Source organism: Monodon monoceros, unplaced genomic scaffold, assembly GCF_005190385.1.
Source record: "Monodon monoceros isolate NGI ecotype Baffin Bay Population unplaced genomic scaffold, NGI_Narwhal_1 Super_Scaffold_15, whole genome shotgun sequence".
NCBI classification, from domain to species: Eukaryota; Metazoa; Chordata; class Mammalia; order Artiodactyla; family Monodontidae; genus Monodon; species Monodon monoceros.
Genome location: NW_021703771.1, coordinates 67,993,786 through 68,010,343, shown reverse-complemented (window position 1 = coordinate 68,010,343; position 16,558 = coordinate 67,993,786). Strand labels below are relative to the sequence as shown.

At 36.8% G+C, this 16,558-nt stretch overlaps 1 protein-coding gene across 4 annotated transcripts in view; it reads right to left on the bottom strand.

Annotated features, from left to right (window-relative positions):
* Nucleotides 1-630: 630 nt before the first annotated feature.
* PHACTR2 (phosphatase and actin regulator 2) overlaps nucleotides 631-16,558 on the bottom strand; it is a 253,020-nt gene continuing 237,092 nt past the window's right edge. For 2 of the 4 annotated variants that reach the window (XM_029223676.1, XM_029223674.1), the window contains 2 exons: nucleotides 10,600-10,676; nucleotides 631-2,644 (listed from right to left, as the gene is read on the bottom strand). In XM_029223676.1, coding sequence (XP_029079509.1) covers nucleotides 2,629-2,644; nucleotides 10,600-10,676 — 93 coding nt within the window. In that variant the 3' untranslated portion in view covers nucleotides 631-2,628. The remainder of the gene's footprint in view (nucleotides 2,645-10,599; nucleotides 10,677-16,558) is intronic. The other 2 variants (XR_003793690.1, XM_029223675.1) reach the window with 2 other exon arrangements.

The window sequence follows — 16,558 nt, the reverse complement described above, 5'->3', positions numbered from 1 at the left end:
GTATGGATACGTATAGCTGATTCATTTTGTTTGTTATACAGCAGAAACTAACACAACATGGTAAAGCAATTATAGTCCAAGAAAGACATTAAAAAAAAGTAAAATTATCTATTAAAATAGAGCTTCATTCTGCAAAATATAGCTTAGCTCATAATCCTTCCATTCTTTCCATAGCTTTTTATTTAAAGGATCATTCTAATGAAATAATTTGTGGTTCCAATTCTTAAAAATTAAACTATTATTGGTTAATTTTTTTGACTTTTAAACTTTTCCCTAAACATGTCAATCATTAGAAGAAAAAGTATGGGTAGTTCATAAATCTGACATATCATACAAGGAAAACAATATATTGAGGGACCAGAGTTTCATTTCTGTACCGAGTGCATCTCAGTGTAGGGAATAAAAAAACTGTATCACATGTACTGCTAGTGGGAAAAAAATGGTTCCTTTTATCAACCAAATAGAGACTTTCTATGATATGTATCTTGAGTGATAAAACAGTGATAAATGTCTTATATTTACCATTTTTATAGGGGCCTTGTGATTAGAAATTAAAATGATGTTCTAAGATTATAAGTATAGAAAATTAAAATAACACTACATTCCTTGGTATTTTTCCCAAGACACTAAAATGACAATAAAACAATATCATAAGGAAAAACATGGCTTCAGCAAAAAACTGGAACATAGTTAATATCTATGGCTGGATTTAAACACTATGAAATGGATAAAACTTCAGCCAGAGAAAGACACTTGGGCATGCAGAAAAAGTTTTTCAAAACAAAAATATGTCTTACCCTATCAAGGAAATTACAATAGTGTAGAATTCTAGGTTTATTTTATTAATGCATATAGCTGAGTACAGCAAGAGGTGCCAGCAACGCTGGCTACTTTTCTTAGTTATAAAATGGTCCTGGCTTTTTGTAATAGGCTAAGTGGGACTAAATTTTTTTTTATTTTTGAAGCAAAATCATCCAATTTTAAGTGGTTCTTTAAAATGTAAATGAATGGCAGGATCCAAATTTGTCCACCAGATTAAATGTTTGCCTTTTGGTTGAAATAGAAAATTAGAGTTTTCCATATAATGCACCAGAATCATTTCAGAAAATCCTAGTCCAAACTCTGAGAATAAAATAAAGTCTATTTAGGTCTTGTCTTGTTGTTATACATCTCATGTGTTTTTAATAAAAGGGGCACAAAACAATCATGAAAGAACAATTAAATGCAAGGTGGTATTTACATATGGTCATATGTACTTGGGAGCAGAAGCCATACTATGCCTGTGACTCCATGGAAAACCGTAAGATGACAATAGAGGACTTCTTAATGTAAACGATATTGACTGTAGGCTCATAGGGAAATCTTCCATAACTTTAATCTCACTGATTATTTTGCACTGAAAGTCAATGCTATATTTATGGATGCAATCTGCAGACTCTTAAAATATCAAATGAGGTTCTCCTCACTTACAACTTAGCAGAAATTTTCTGTTCTTTTAAGTCTTTGGGTGAGTATTTTTTTAATCCATGTGCTTAATTTTTTTAATAGCAGCAATCCAACTTAATGCAGCATGGAAAATAAGTAGTTCTTTTCATTCCTATTCAGAGCTAACTGCTGGCAGAAAACTTGCATTTTGCTTAAGTTTTAACTTTGGATTCAGACTTTTTAAAAAGGTGCCATGATTGTCGATATTATCTTCTTTAGATCAAGTACGATGGTTTCAACATTGGAGATAATCAAGCTAGGGAAAGACCAAAAGATTTATTTCTAAAGCCTGTTACAGATTTATAAGGTCGAATAATTACGTCTGACTTTATTCCCAGTCCTATAATCCTCGTGGAAGGTTGGTACATTAGGTAAGGAGTATTAAAAAAAAAATGTAAAGTATGTATAGCTATGCTACTTAAAGCATGCAACAAAATTTGGGTAAGCATGCTTATTAAGAGTCAGTAAAAGCCTCTCGCATTTAAGAAAAAGATACATGAAAACACTCAGACTTATTTCTGGCAACTGAATTCACTGGCACAACAAAAAAATAATGGTACAACACTGTACCAATATAATGATGAAACAAGAATATTCTTCTAGGGTCAGGTCTTTAGGAAATCCACCTTGGGTGATTAAACTCCCAAATCCCTTAATAAGTTCTCAACTACCAAAAGCCTACTTTGAAAATACCTTTATGCTTCCATTTCTTCTTTTCATTAACATAATGAAGTACTTCTCTTGCTTTCTGATTTTCAACCCCCCACCCCTCTCCAGTGCTCAGAAATTCCATTCCCCATTCTTCTTTAACTTGCACTCTTAAATGTGGCTTTCTGGCAACAGGGAACCAGCGATTGTCTTCTGCTCATCTTCTTTGATTAAAACTCCTGATGAAGAATAAGTGGTGTAACCATGGTATCCCCTTACCATCAATCCACATGCTGGACAGCAGAGTCGCTGCACCCTTCCCTTTGCTTGTTGGCCTATCCGGGCTGTATAGGTGGGGAGCACGTTCCACACGCTTCCTTCACCACAAGTTAAACGGAAACACACACATTCAAATCCCAGTGCAATATCAGGTTTTCAGGAAGCGAGGATTCCCCCAAAGATGATCAGTCTGTTTCCAAAGAGTCCCGCACTTCATTATGGACGATGAAACCTGAAATATGAAACAGAAACTCTGTGAGACAGTAGAGAAACACAACTCTGCATTCAGTGAAATGAATAAGTTACAGCAATGTTTATGATCAAAGGCAGCTCTAGCATCCCCAACTGAATTACTGTTCTAAGTTACTGTCAGAACAGAATACCATTATAAACGTCACATGGGAAAGCAGAGACAGCCCCTCTACAAAAGATGCTGCTTGGGCTTCCCTGGTGGCACGGTGGTTGAGAGTCCGCCTGCCTACGCAGGGGACATGGGTTCGTGCCCCAGTCCGGGAAGATCCCACATGCCGTGGAGCGGCTGGGCCCGTGAGCCATGGCCGCTGAGCCTGCGCGTCCGGAGCCTGTGCTCCGCAACGGGAGAGGCCACAGCAGTGAGAGGCCCGCCTACCGCAAAAAAAAAAAAAATCAGATTGGGCAACAAAGTAGCCAATGGACCAGGAGAGATTTAGAACCTTTTAAAGCCAAGCATTTTCCTGGAAAGTGTCCTGCTTTTAATTTCCAAAAATTAGCAGGACACTACAATTTGCTACTATTTGCCCATGGATCCATTAGAGAAAGAGTTCACAGACTGGATTTTGTTGGAAGGTCAGGCCATCATCAGCACAGCTTCTACGTTGGTGAAGAAAAGAAGATGACTAACCAATACTGTGACTGCAATAATATGCTGACAAAGCTGCAGGGGGTCAGAAGTGCTACCTCAGGACTTCCCTGCTGGTCCAGTGGGTAAGATTCTGCGCTCCCAATGCAGGAGGCCCAGGTTCGATCCCTGGTCAGGGAAGTAGATCCCGCTTGCTGCAACTGAGAAGCCCGCATGCTGCAACTAAGAAGTTGGCACGCTGCAACTAAATCATCTCACATGCCGCAGTGAAGATCCCGTATGCCGCAACTAAGACAGCGCAGCCAAAATTTAAATAAATAAATAAATAAATAAATAAATAAATAAATGTAACCTCTCTTCATATGCGCTGCCCAGATCTGGTCAAAAAACCCGTATATTTTCTTGCACTATCCAATCAGAAAAGGACATTTATATCCTATTTAAATTAGGCATCTTATCTTCAAAATCAACTCTTAAATTTTATGGTTAAAGGTCCTAAAAATGCAAATTATTCTTAAGTTTGGTACTACTCAGTGGTTTGCGTTCATTTTAAGGTACATGAAGTTCAGCTTTACCTCGGGGGAAGTTTGCCTATCTGACAGAATGACAGTTTTGGCTTTAGGCTTCAAGTTGATGAAGCAATAAATAGGTTTACTGTGCTCTCAGGATACTTAAGCTTTTCGTCCACCCTTTTTTCAGAACTTTCCTGCAACTCAAATTTGAAGTTATCTATATTTTCTTCTTCTTGTTAAAACTGCAATAAATCTTTCTTATTTTCATACTGTTGAGAGGGAGTGAATAGGAGGAAAAAGCTAATTTTAAGTCATGGAATTCAGGTAAAGATAGTTATTTTCCATAACAGTTCCTCTACAAATTAATATATAAAAATGTCCTCACCTTCCTGTAAATTCATTCAGATAATATAAAATATGAAATTACTCACAAAGTGTAAAATATTACTTTCCTATAATTTCCTAATTGATATATACAGAAATCCTGAATAATTCATTTCCCCTTTATTTAAAAGAGTTTAATGGTCATGGCACATACACTTATGTTAAACAAATGAGGAGACTCTCCTAAACCACTGTTCCTTGTTCAACCGGAGTCAGATGACATGCTGGATGGGATTTTGTTAGTCTGAATAGGCAACCATGCTTGCAACTCTGGTGGTCGAAGCAGCATTTTGCAATTCTTTTTAGTTTCTGTCCAGGTATTAAATAAATGGAGCACCCAAGAGAGAAATGAGTATGCAGAAGCAGCCTTCTCATTTCTCTGTAGAGGGGCCCTGAATTAATGTTTATTGAGGTCACAGGTGTAGTTCCTGCCATGTCACATTTTGATAAACCTATCTAGAAGCTCAAAGAGTGGTTTAATTTATCTGTAAATCCACATTGGATAGTAATAGCTTAAGGTGGCACAGAATGAGAAAATTTCTTTAAATACACACACACACACACACCCCTCAACATGGCTACATTAGGAAATTTGAAAGGTAGAGAAAAGGAAAAAAAACACCTATAGGCTCTCTCTATAACAAATCATTAAGAGTTTTTTTTATAAGGTTTGGCGTTATTTGCATTTATTTATTTCTTTATTTACATTGAAGTACCGTTGATTTATAATATTGTTGGAGTTTCAGGTATACAGCAAAGTGATTCAGTTATATATATATATATTTTCAGGTTATTTGCCATTATAGGTTATTACAAGATATTGAATATAGTTCTGTATGTTATACAGTAAATCCTTGTTGCTTATGTATTTTATGTATAGTAGTTTGTATCTGTTAATCCCATACTCCTAATTTATCCCTCCCACCCTCCGTTTTCCCTTTGGTAACCATAAGTTTATTTCCTATGTCTGTGAGTCTGTTTCTGTTTTGTATATAGATTCAGGTGTATTATTTTTTAGATTCCATAGCTAAGTGATATCGTATAATATGTGTCTTTCTCTGATTTACTTTGCTTAGTATGATATTCTGTAGGTCCATCCACGTTGCTACAAGTGGCAATATTTCATTATTTTTTAAGGCTGAGTGTTTTAACGTTGTTTCTTATTTTTCTTCTATGCATCTGAATTTTAAAATAAACCACTGCCATATATATACATATACATATATACATACACACACACACACACACACACACACACATACACACACACCTTTAGTCAGTATCTGGATTTTTCCACTTAACATTATGCCAATAATCTCTCGAGGTCCGTTCTGACTCGAAGAGTTGTCAATTTAATGATCCTTTGCTTAATATAATAACCAAACAATTTAAAAGCTAATAAAATTATATATATGAAAATGCTACTTTGCATACTCTAAAAATGTTCTTCTTTACAAAATTCAAAGTTTGTTTTTAAAAGCAATATTCTCTCTTGATTATAAATCTGATACATGTTGACATTTAAAAAAATTTGGAAATCAGGAAATATCCAAAGGTTATAACTAACCATAGATCCTACCATTCAGCTGTAACCATTTTAAAGTTTAGTTTTTACGTAAATTTTTTTCAAACAATTTACATGTCTTTATAATTTAGAGAATTATTTTAAATTGTAGAAATCCCATTTACTATGGAAAGGGAAGTGGGTTTTCTTTGCCATGGTGATCTGTTTCCAGAATGCAATGGCCCCATTTAATAGTACAGTGCCCTTCAAACGGTCTTCTGGGTTTTGAACAGTAGGCTGGGTGGGCAGCTGCTGAGGGGGAGAAAAAAACAGTATGTGTCTGGACAGGCAGCAAGTGTTCTAAAAAACAGAGGTTAAATGCTGGTACCTTGCAGGCCAAAGGATGAATTCTTATGGGGACCACTTATCCTCATGTTTCTCACATGACCCTAGAATGCATTCCAATTCCAAGAGCCATCTGGAGAAACTGGGGGAATTAGATGAAAGAGTGGATCACTACAATCCCTCTTCAGGTCAAACATGCAGAGAACGTACTCCAGGATGGAGTTTTCAGAGGTGTCTTCTTGGTACAGGAACAGCAGTAATACCACAGTATTACTGCCAGCACACTCTTCATGAAAAGCCACCATGATGGACTCCTCATTTACAGAAAGAGGACTTCGGAAATAGATCCTTCATTTTTTTCTCTTAAATATTTTTTTCTTGACTAGGTAATAAATTCTTATGTTTCAAAAATTCAAAAGGTTCGTAAGGGTGAATAGTGAAGTCTCCCCTACCATGCCTGCCCCAGTCATCTGATTTCCCTCCCAGAGGCAACCAATGTTACCAGCTTTTTGTGACTCTCTACAGAGATACAGAAGCAAAGGAAGCTGTGTATAGGAATGCATCCTCCCAGTGTTGACTGATACATCACTGTGTGGGAGATCATCACTGGATGAAGAGGTGCCTGGGCAGAAGAAGCAGGGCTGTCTCAACCCTTTTATGAACCACTCTAAATCACAGGCAGTTAATAGGTTTTGATTTTGAAGGGAAGGCTTACTTGATATAAGGAGATAACATCTGGCACTAATGAGAAAGGCTAATAAGTGAGCTGCTCTCTATCTGGGTTGCATTTAAATGGCCAGGTCATGATCCATGGCATGTTTATTCCTTCCAAGGGTGGCTGAGACTAAAGGCACCACCATCTCCTACGTGAGCAATTTTCTAAATGTAAAACATTATCATATGTTTGTATTATTTTGATAAGACTAAGCAGTATTTACCAAACCTTTCACCTTTTAAAAGAAATACTGAAAACAACTTAAGAAATCATAAGTATTATTTTTATGTCTCAGAGTCTAAATATTTCTCTACTGGAATACAATTCTAATGATGTAATATACATTGATGGAAAAATCACAGGAGACATTTGCTTTACTGCCAAGTTTTAAAGAATACTTAAGCAAAGAATATTTGTCTTACTGATATGAATATTTAATTTTTCCTTATCCAGAAATTTAATTTTCTAAAACATTGAACTATAATTGACTTATAATATTGTATTTGTTTCAGATATACAACATAGTGATTCAGTATTTTTATACATTATGAAGTGATCACCATGGTAAGTCTGTTACCATCTGTCACCATACAAAGTTATTACAATATTATTGACTATATTCCCCATGCTGTATATTACACTCTCATGACTTATTTATTTTATAACTGGAAGTTTGTACCTCTTAATCCCCTTCACCTAATTCACCCCTTCCTCCACCAGTGTCTTTAAAAGACATTTTTAAGAGTGTTAACCAATACATTTTTGGGAAAACTTTTAAAGCTTACCTTTGTATCAGCTGTTAAAAAAAAAAAAAGCCTATGATTTTCTCTTGAAATGCAGTCATCCCTGTTTGCATCTATTAATATTTGCTTAAACAATGAAGATAACAATTGACTATTTTACGGCACACACAAACACTCCAAATTTCTATAGATGAATAAATACAGAAAAATAGCCAATAGAATTTTAAAGGTGAAAAAGACTCCATCAGATTTAAAAATATACTACAAATCTATTCTAATTGACCTGTGTGACACAGTGCCAGGACAGACAACAGCTCATTAGAACCCAATACAGAATCTGGAAATTGATCCTTAATGGTCTTCTTTTAATAAAGAAGAATTTCACATAAAGGGGGAAACAAATGGCATAGGGACAATTGATTATTGATTTAGAACAAAGAAAGTCAACAACAACAACAAAAATAGAACACAGTAAAGTTAGTTTACTCCTTTGAATCATACATACAAATAAATGCCCGATGAATGAAAGATTTAAGTATTAAAAAAAAGCACATATAAAAATCAAAGATGAGTTTTATAATTTTGGCCATCCTCCATCAGACACAAAATAATGAACTAAAACATAACAATATACACAAATTTGAATATGCAAAAATTTAAACAAAAGACCGTAAAAAGAGTTAAAACATTAACTACAGATTGGGGGAAAGTATTGTGACACATGTAACAAAGGGCCGATATCCACAATATTTAAGGAAGTTGTACTAGTCCATATGAAAAATACAAACAACGCCAAAGAGAACTGGTCAAAGCACATCAAATTAGAAAAAAATCAATAAAAATATGTAAAAATGCCTAACCTTACAGAAATCAATGAAATAGGATATTATTGTTCATTCTTTAGAACCCCCACCACCCCAAAATACTGATGAAGGTGAGTAGACCAGTCATGTTCATAAACTGGAGGTCGCAATGAAAACTGTGCCCTTTGGAAAGACAAGAGAATAGTAATCTCTCAAAATGTTAAAAAATATATATTTAGTGGATATAGCAAATACTCGTATACTACAGAAATATTGGCATGTATGCAAAAGAGTGTATTTACAAAGAAAGTCAAGGTAGCATTGTTTAAATAATGGAAAACTGAAATTTTCATCCATCAATAGAATAATTGTTCAACAACTTACAGCATACTGTATTATCTATGAAATGCCATAGAGTCATTCAAATGAATGAAATATATGCTAACATGGACAGATTTTCTAGATGCTGTCTTTGTGTATAACTGAGAGGGGTACATAAATGCATATAAGTACGTACACATATATCACATATATATACATGTTTGTGAAAGTACAGAAAACTGTCTACAAAGATCTACACCAAACTTTTACCAGTGGTTCCTGTGAGAATGGGGACGAATTTGGGGAAGGAGTGAAGGAAGTTTTCACTTTTCCTTGATAGATTTTTGTGATGTCTGAATGCTTAATTAGAATATATTATTTGTGTACATCAGAATACATAGATAAAAAAGAAATGAACTTCATTTCTCCCTACATCCTACTTTTTTTTTACTTGGTCACAGTGTACAACAGAAGAAGAAGGACCTATGTGAGTATAAATGTTTAATTTTCATAAAATGAGAACTTTTGTATAAGTGCATTTTAAAAATTTGATTATTTCTATTGTAATTTATTCTTCATACAATGCTATCAAATGAAAATGAGTTAATCAGTTACTACAATTCCTAGGAAAACTATACAGATGTAAAACTATCCTAAATGTCAAAAACTGGGTTGCGTGCAGTCACTACATCTCAGGACTCTCAGGGTGAGGACTCAACGACACAAACACATGGCATCTCCCCAGTTTCCTGGAGGTCCCACCCAGCTCAATGTCACCATAAATATCCAGCTGCCTTATGATGATCAACTTAACTGGAGAAGTGTGACCACAGTGTCAGATATTAGCATGAACTCTTCCTGACCCCAGAAGTGGAAGGGAGAAAAGGAGAGGACAAATAGGTCTGCTTGATATGGGAAGGTGATGGGTCCAAGAGTAGATTATCATAGGATAAAGCACTCAAATAGAGAAAAAGTCTGTATATTCAGGACATCTAAAAGCCCTACATGCATTTACAAATAAATATGATACAGGAGAAAACAAAACAAATAAGGAAGAACTATCCCTAGGAGAAAGGGGAACTTCTTCTACATGCCAGACATTATTATAGGACCAATAGCTATGGAGCAAGCAGGCCCCCATAAGCCTCAGGGAAGGGATTTGCTATTAAATGATGAAGATACATCACCGCTGCCTTTATCATGGGACACGCTCCCCAGCAGGGAACACCGCCACCAACAGGAACCACTGCAGATGCTGTCGTTCCATGATGTATGGCTGCCCTACAGAGGCTGTTTCTAGTCTTGGGATCAGTGTCTGCTTTCCAGAAAGACCTACCATGGTATTCTTCAGGTAATCATCCATCCTCGTATGTTTTTTAGCAATTCAAGTTTCAAAGATTTGATTCGCATGCAAATTCTTTGAAAAATCTTATATAATACCTGTTACATGTAGCATAGCATGTAAACCCACGAGAGAAATAAACAGAACACCTGTGAAGTAGGGGGATCAGACTACATGATCATTCGGGTCCCTTCTGGTTTTAGCAGCTTGTGAAACTGAAGTGTGTTGGGAGGAAAAATGGTAGGAGTCTAGCGATCTTCTGTGGCAGCAGTAAACATCGAATTCCTTTCTAAGCTACGTCTTCTAAAAATTGAGTTTCTACCCTCTCTAAGTTATGTGAGTTCAAAGCAGACACATATGTGCCCAAACTGGCTCTCACCAGCATCTGTTCTGGGTATAAAACTTCAACTGAGTCTCTTCAAGAGCAGAATAAATGACGCTGATACTTGTTTTGGGGGCCAGAAAATAAAGCTAAGAAAGAAATGAAAACATAGCCCTTTGGAATGATTCAGACTTCTTTGAAAGAAAAAAAAAGACTTAATTTTAGAAATGTTCACTACATAGTGGGTGTTGTGTTAAACTACATTTTAAAAAAATTTTTAATTGTGATGAAATACATGTAACATAAGTTTACCATCTTACTCATTTTTAATTTGCTCAACTGCATTTTGTTTACCTACCTGGTAAACTGTCGACTCTCTTCATGAACTTCCATTTCTGTACTTTTAAATTCATTCAGTTCTTTCCTTATTGCCGCCTAAATAGGAAAAATACATAAACTGAATTGTTATTTAGATCACATATTTCCTCAGTATACATAGCATCAATGAAGCAGACATTCTTTGATGAAATGTCTTGGAGAAAGGCATTTCTAATTTCTACTAGGTAAAGGTATGACAAATGAAATGTCAATACTACAGCCAAACAAAAACCAGGACAGATTTCCTTCAGGTGACATTGGCAAGGCAGAGATGAAGGAGGCCTTTGCCAAACTCACCCTGGGGCCTGATCTATGAGTCACCCACATGCCCCATCCTCGATGACCACAAGGATAGCACAAGTCATGAGATTTTTTGAGAAACAGTATCATTTTCCTATGAAAGTTCTGCATGTCATACCACCCACAGCAACATGGCTTTGACGAGCTACCACAGAGCTACAGAGAAGGTAATTGCTATTTATTCTTTTATATTGAAAGTTTAGACAATTAGAATAAAAAATTTCAGCACAACACTTCAAGCCACTCAAAGAAAATATCAAGTAGAATCCTATTACTATTACTATTTATTGAACACATAATCCATGTCATGTACATGATGGGGTTGGAAGAGATGCTATGTCCTTTCAGGTTGAAAAGCTGAGATACTCATCAAAATGTTAACATTAGTTATGTATTAACAATACTGGCTGGATCATGGATGGTTTTCAGTTTCAACTATGTGCTTATCTTTATTTCCTAATTTTTCTAGGAAGAAGTTTTTCCTCATGTAAATGAAAAAATACTAATAAAAGCATCCCCATAACCTCTGAGAAATGGACTCTTCAGCTGAAACAGAATGACATTACAAACCACAGAGAACGGCTTTACAGAGAGATAAGAAAATCTACTTTGTGGCTGGAAAATGATGTATTTTAGAAAAGGGAAAAGACAGAAGAAAGCCTTGAGGCCTCTCTCTGGCTTTCTCCCATCACTAGCTATCACTCTGCAATATACAAGCTTTTCCCCAATGCTGCTTTCAATGTTATGTTTAAATCCTATAGTCGTAGATTGTCTCTCCAAATATATTCCTCAGCCCCTGTAGTTTCTATGAGGAACCTGAGGCTGGGGACTGTGGCAGTGGTTCCTGCTAATGGTTTTTTGGAATAGGATGAATCAAGTAGAGAAATATTTCTGGGCCCACAAGTTCCCTGTGATAACACTATATATCTTGTTTCACAAGTGAGATCAACAGTGAGGATACTTTGTTTCACTCACTGTAAAAATTGATACTTTGTTTCACTCACTGTAAAAATTGATACCCAGAACCAGTATCTGGCTGATACCCAGCTAAAATAGCAAAAACTCTCTATATTCATCACCAATTAATATCTATCTATCTATTAATATCTATCAAAAAGTCTTCCTTAATCAAGTGTCATTGACAGATGAATGGATAACGAAGGTGTGGTGCATATATACAATGGAATATTACTCAGCCATGAAAAAGAATGAAATCTTGCCATTTGCAACAACATGGATGGACCTAGAGGGTATTATGTTAAATAAACTAAGTCAGACAGAGAAAGACAAATACCATATGATTTCATTTATATGTGGAATCTAAAAAACAAAACAAATGAACAAACGTAACAAAACAGAAACAGACTTACAGATACAGAGAACAAACTGGTGGTCGCCGGGGTGGGAGGGGTGTAGCAGAGGGATGAGTAAAATAGGTGGGAGAGATTAGGAGGTATAAACTTCTAGTTACAAAATAAATAAGTCATACGAATGTAATGTATAGCACAGGGGATACAGTCAGTAATACTATAGTGACTTCGTATGGTGCTAGATAGGCCTTCTTACTTCCAGGCCCAAGCTCTTTCCAATAAAATGAGCTTCAGGGCCTAAGTCATCCAGATAATTGTCTCAGATCTCCATGTTGTGTGTGCTAGCTTGTAATTAGAAATGATGAGCCAGTTATAGGCAATGAATGTGATGTGAAATTACAGGGGCTGGTTGTTTGAATATATATATCAGGAAGATGTGACTATAGGCAGTTAAAGAAATGCAATACTCATTTTAAAAATTCACTGAAGACCGCAGTTTTATTCCAAGAGTTATTTCCTCTTACTATTTATTTATTTTTATATTTATTTATTTGGCCGCACTGTGCAGCATGAGGGAACTTAGTTCCCTGACCAGGCATCAAACCTGCGCCCCCCCTTGCAGTTGGAAGTGTGGAGTCTTAACCACTGGACCGCCAGGGAAGTCCCCTTCTTACTATTTAAAGAGAAGGTTTCCTGAGAGAGTTTGGAGAGGAAAAAAGTAATTAAATACCCTTTATGTTAGGGAAATACATGGACAATAAACTCTCTTCTATACAAACGAGACCAGAGTTTAAGTCTAATAACTCTTCACATAAGTGTAAATGGGACTGATATTTTTTTGAAGGATAATGGGATAGAAAGAGGTAGGCTGATGTAGTGGGATTGAAATCTGAATGGTGCTGAGTTGGGTCAACAATGGGGAGTCATTCGGCCAAGACTAGGTATTTCTGAGACTGAAACAAAACAAGTCCACAAGAGACAGTACTGGCACCAAATATGTAGTGTTGTTTGGTAGCATGAGAATTATAGAAAGGAAAAAGGAAACAAAAATGACTGGAACCAAGTTTAAGATTGACTCGTGATGACTGGTGATGGAAGGTCTGCTTATCACTCCCAGTCAGCTCAGGGGTCAGCCTGGCCAGAAGCAAGAGGTGATTTGTTGAATATATGGACTTGCTGCCTTCTCAAATAACCTGAGCTATGAGGATTAACTTGAACTCCCATCGTTTCGATGTCTTTGCTTATTTCTTTGATAAAAATCTGCTGTTTAACATGGAGGGGATTTCTTGGCTACTCATCAAGCTCAACGCCATGGTTAGGTAAGTGTACTTTCTGCTGCCTAGGCAGCCATGAATAAGCCAAAGAACGTCTCTGTATGGAATTAAAATCTCAGTCTTCCCTAGGACCTATTTAGACAGTGCATTCCTGGGAGGGTGGTACGTTCTATTCATCTTTATGTCCCCAGTATCTAAGACAATATTATATTAAAAGGGTTTTAATAAATGACTACTGAGTAACTTGGACAAACCCATGTATCATCTGAAAAATTCCGGATTCTCTTTCATTGGATACATTTAGACTAGACTGTAAACTGAGTCTTCAATGAGTAATGAAAATGTCACCAATGGGGAACAAAGCTTAGATTATCAAGCCTGACCATGAAAGTAACACTGGTAAGAGCTATCATTTATTGATGAGCTGGAACTCTATAGATAATCTACTAAATTCTCAGGATAGATATAATTAGCTCTATTTTACTAGTGAGGAAACCCAAGTTAAATGACTTGGTCAAGGTCAAACATCTACCAAGTAGCCAATTAGGAATCAAACCCAGAAGCGCCCTGCTCCATAGCCTGCCCTCTCCTCTCTACATGGAGCTTCCACGGTTTACCCCAGGGAGATGGCAACTGCTGTGGGCGCTTTGGTCTTCAAGCCAAGTTGATGGCCTTCTCTGGCTCTACTTGTCACCTTAGGGCTCATCTACTCCAGCACAGATATCTATATAGGCCATATATATTTATAGAGGCCACAGATATCTTACTATATGTGTATCTGTTTCTAGTGTTCTACCCAAGCACAGATATTCTAAAATTAAAAATTTTATGTTAAAGGTGATTTAAGCTCAGTCAAGTTCACAATTAATAATGCATTTTCCCCACTACTTCTCTTTCCCATTTCGGGCAGTTTAACAAGACTACCAGGTCTATGAGATTCCCCAGAATACCCAGCACAGTGTTTTCATAGAATGGGCATTGATTGGTTATTGACTAATCGGCTACTGACCCCTTTTCTTTACATTTGAAGTTCAAAAAAATGTTTAAATGCAAAGTGGTATCTTAGTGGGGCTAAGAAAATAGTACTAAGAAAAGAGAGAGAAGGATGGCTCCTTTAGGCTGGCAGGAAGTTCAGTGTTTATTTTGAGAGCAGAGGTAGAAATATTTACTTTCAATAGTTTTTTTTTCTTTAAATGGGATATATAGTTCAAAAGTTAAAAAGTAAAATTCTTTTTTAATATAAAGGTAAATTATAGGCTTTTATATTGATTTATTGAAAAAATATATCATTATAAATCTTATCGTCATATATTATGAATATTTTAAAGTAAAAAACAACAGAAATCCAGAAATGCTTGTTACGATAATAATGATTAGCATGGGTTTTCATTCTAAAATAAAATATATACTAAGACCATTGATAGTTTTAGTAACTCTGGGCAATAACATTACATTATACAAATCTTTTAACATCTAGAGAAAACAGATTATTTTTTTCAGTGTTAGGTTGAAAACAGTATTTTTAGAAATTCTTAAAAATACCACGCATTGGGCTTGCCTGGTGGCGCAGTGGTTGAGAGTCCGCCTGCCGATGCAGGGGACACGGGTTCGTGCCCCGGTCCGGGAAGATCCCACATGCCACGGAGCGGCTGGGCCCGTGAGCCATGGCCACTGAGCCTGCGCGTCCGGACCCTGTGCTCCGCAACGGGAGAGGCCACAACGGTGAGAGGCCCGCGTATCGCAAAAAAATAAAAAATAAAAAATACCATGCATTGATGTGCACTGTAATTATTATTTCCTCTTCTTGTATTTTTGAATATTCTGATTTTTGCCAATAAACACAAGTCACTTGTGTATATACGAAGTACTATACATTAAAAGCATTTTACATTGTTGCCTTTTTTCTATTTTCTATCTTTTAAAAGTATACAACATTTTTTTCTTTCTAAAAGAAATTATTCTTAGTTTTCTTCAAGGAGAAAAAACCTACAATACAAATCCGGTTCTAAAAATGCAGTCCTTTAGACCTTCAAAGGTCTCAGGGTTAATGGAAGAGACAATGTCAAAGGGAGAAAATGAGACTCAGATGTGAGTAGGGAGGGCCTCTGGCTGTGCTCTGGGGCTCAGGGTTCCATCTCCAGGGGAGATGTAAAAGTCATGTGCCTTCAAATTACTCGTGAAGAGACATTAATCCTGTAGAAGAAAACTCGACCAAGTACATCTCCCCTGCAGCCTAGAAGTCAGCACAAAAATCTATTTTTGTTTCAACACAAAATTAAAAAGAAAAATCCTCTCTGTTATAGCTAGAGGTGGACAAACTTTACCTTCCACCAACAGACAAGAGTTAGGAAGGACTATTTCTAGAGTATGGAAAATGTAGTTTCCATATGAGGGTGGTTAATCATTTAGACTCTCACTGCTTGTATACTTTGCACTTGCTCTGATTTTAATCATTTACCTGGCCACGCCCTACCTGCCTTTCTGAAATTCAACATTTGAGTAACGTGATAACTGGGAATGGTGGATATGGCAGACTGCATTTTCCAAAGATGGCAGCAATAATAACTCCAGCTCACATTTCTTCTGCAATATGACCTTGCCACCACTCCCCCCACTGAAAGGCAGAGCTAATTCCCCTTCCCTTGAATCTGAGCCGACCTTATGACTTGCCGGGAACTAACAGAATGTGGTGGAAGCGAGGCTGGGTGCCTTCTAAAGCTGGGTCAGATAAGGCCATGCAACTCTTACCTGGTTCTCTTGGGGCACTTGCTCTGGGACAAGCCAGCCGCCATGTAAGAAGCCTGACAACTCTGAGGCCACCATGCTGAAGAGGCCATATGTCTGTGCTTTGGTGGACAGCCCTGGCTGAGCCTAGCTGCTAATAAGCCTAGCCTCTGAGCCATCCTCACCAAGACACCAGATATGTAAACAAGCCACCTCGGACCCTCCAGAGCAGCCCATTTGTCAGCTGAATAACACTGAGTGACCTGAGTCACTCTTGCCTAAGGGCAAGAAATCACATTAAGTAGTTAACAGGCAATTACTGGTAACACAT